The following is a 1973-nucleotide window of genomic DNA, read 5'->3' as shown; positions in this document are numbered from 1 at the left end:
GAAGGGAATAGAGCACGAAGACCTTAACTCTACCTCAGTGGTATTGAGGAAAACTTCTTTCTGATAGACCCTCACCCTCAGCTCAATGAAAAATAGTCCAAATAAGCTAAAGATCAACAACAGCATACCCAGTATAATCCACGAAGTAGGCTTTGGGGAGGTAGAGTTTATGCAAACCTTACCTCTACCCCATTTTCCGATAGACCCTCAACTCAATGAAAAAAAGTCCAAATAAGCAAAACACCAAGTAAAATTAACTCAACAGAAGTCAATTACAACTCAAATTAACCAGACTTCTTATTCAAAATCGACCAATTAACACCATGAAACCTTATGATTACCTCAAAGTTCAAATCTTTAAGCAAAAAAAAAAAAAATTATTACTCCAAAAAATAACCAAAAGAAAAAACTAATACCCAATTCAGCTTGATTTATCAACTCCCAGCCAGTGCATAGTAGGAGCTTTAGTGCATCGACCTCTAAAGCTATATGAATTCTTTGTATCCATATAGCTATATGAATTCTCCTTTACAACCCCAAATTAGTCTGGTTCAGCTATAAGAATTCCCCTTATCCAATCCACTCTATTTCGCCCATTTCTCAAAGAAGACTCATCATATTAGGACTTTATTTACATTGGCCATCAACCTTCAATAAACCTTCTTATTTATCATGACATCGAAACAGTTAAACAAAACTCAAAAGGCAGAAAAAAATGAGCCAAAACTCAAAATATAAACATTCCACAACAGTTTTACCAGGCAGCAAATAAGCTAAAGATCAACAACAACATCAACATACCCAATATAATCCACAAAGTGAACTAACTCTGCAGAGGTAGAGTGCACGCAGACCTTACCTCGAAGGCAGAGAAACAATTTCCGATATACCCTCAGCTCAACGAAAAATAATCCAAATAATCTAAACATCAAGTAAAATTAATCCAGCGTGATTCAGTTACAACTCCAATTAAACCAAACTTCTTATTCAAAATCGATCAACTAACAACACGAAACCTTATAATTACCTCAAAGTTCAAATCTGTAAGCAAAAAAAAAAAAAAAAAAAAAAAAACATTATTACTCTAAATAATACCCAATTCAGCTGGATCTCTCAATTCCCCGGAGCTTTAATACACCGCGCTGCAATCAATTACTCTTCGTATCCGGCATTGGAAACAACCCAGCTCCAGCAGCAGATCCACGTGGCGGTGCAAATCCTAAAAACTTCTGCAAATTCGTCCTTATACTAATCGAACAAAGAAAGTACAAAAACGCCATTGAACAATCCGTCATATCATCACCAGGTAAACCTCTATGACTCATCTTTTGTACAAGTCTAAAGGGCACAAACGGCAATTTCGCAACAACTTTACCTTCAAATAAGCTATTCAAAAACCCGAAAACCATAAATAGCACAAACGCAACAACGAATCCTGATTTGAATTTGAATAACGACAGATCTCGGGTTGATTCTTTCAACGAAGATTCGACCCGATCGATCTTCTTAGTTTTCGATTTCTTTGTAGTTAGTGATGGTGTTGGTTCACCAGTTTTCATTGTTTCGAGCTTTTTTGAAGCTTTATCGATGGAGTATTTGAGTTGTTTGTATGAAGTTGTGCGATAGATTAGCAAATATGAAATTGCCTCGCATATTATTGCGGTGCAAATTGAAATTCCGACGAGGGTTAAACTGTCGGAGTATTTGAAGTTGGAGAAAAATGATGATGTTGTTGTTGTTGCTGCCATTGGTGTGTGTCGAGAGAAAGGTGAAATTTGTTGTAATGGTGATTTTTGAAGATAAAAAAAGGATGGCTAAATACGTATACACGGTCTCTCAACTATGTATACACGCCTCATTTGAGTCGCTTTACTCCTTTACAAATGTTAATAATTTCATTGAGCACAAATATCCTACGTGCTACTTTTTCGGTGCCTGTATTTTTTAAATATTAGACACATGAATTGCACTTT

The 1973-nt window shown here is 36.0% G+C and overlaps 1 protein-coding gene across 1 annotated transcript; it reads right to left on the bottom strand.

The window, feature by feature from the left end:
• Positions 1-917: 917 nt before the first annotated feature.
• On the bottom strand, positions 918-1914 carry LOC107855667 (calcium load-activated calcium channel). The gene has a single exon (XM_016700685.2). It carries the CDS (start codon positions 1746-1748, stop codon positions 1149-1151), a length of 600 nt encoding a protein of 199 aa, XP_016556171.1. The 5' UTR covers positions 1749-1914; the 3' UTR covers positions 918-1148.
• Between the last annotated feature and the right edge of the window lie 59 nt (positions 1915-1973).

Source organism: Capsicum annuum, unplaced genomic scaffold (assembly GCF_002878395.1).
Source record: "Capsicum annuum cultivar UCD-10X-F1 unplaced genomic scaffold, UCD10Xv1.1 ctg7750, whole genome shotgun sequence".
Lineage (NCBI taxonomy): Eukaryota > Viridiplantae > Streptophyta > Magnoliopsida > Solanales > Solanaceae > Capsicum > Capsicum annuum.
The sequence above is the reverse complement of the archived record's forward strand: the minus strand, read 5'-3'. Positions and strand labels throughout refer to the sequence as shown.

Excerpts from the sequence above, each read along its gene's own strand:
- LOC107855667 (XM_016700685.2), bottom strand. The coding sequence starts at position 1,748 with ATGGCAGCAACAACAACAACATCATCATTTTTCTCCAACTTCAAATAC.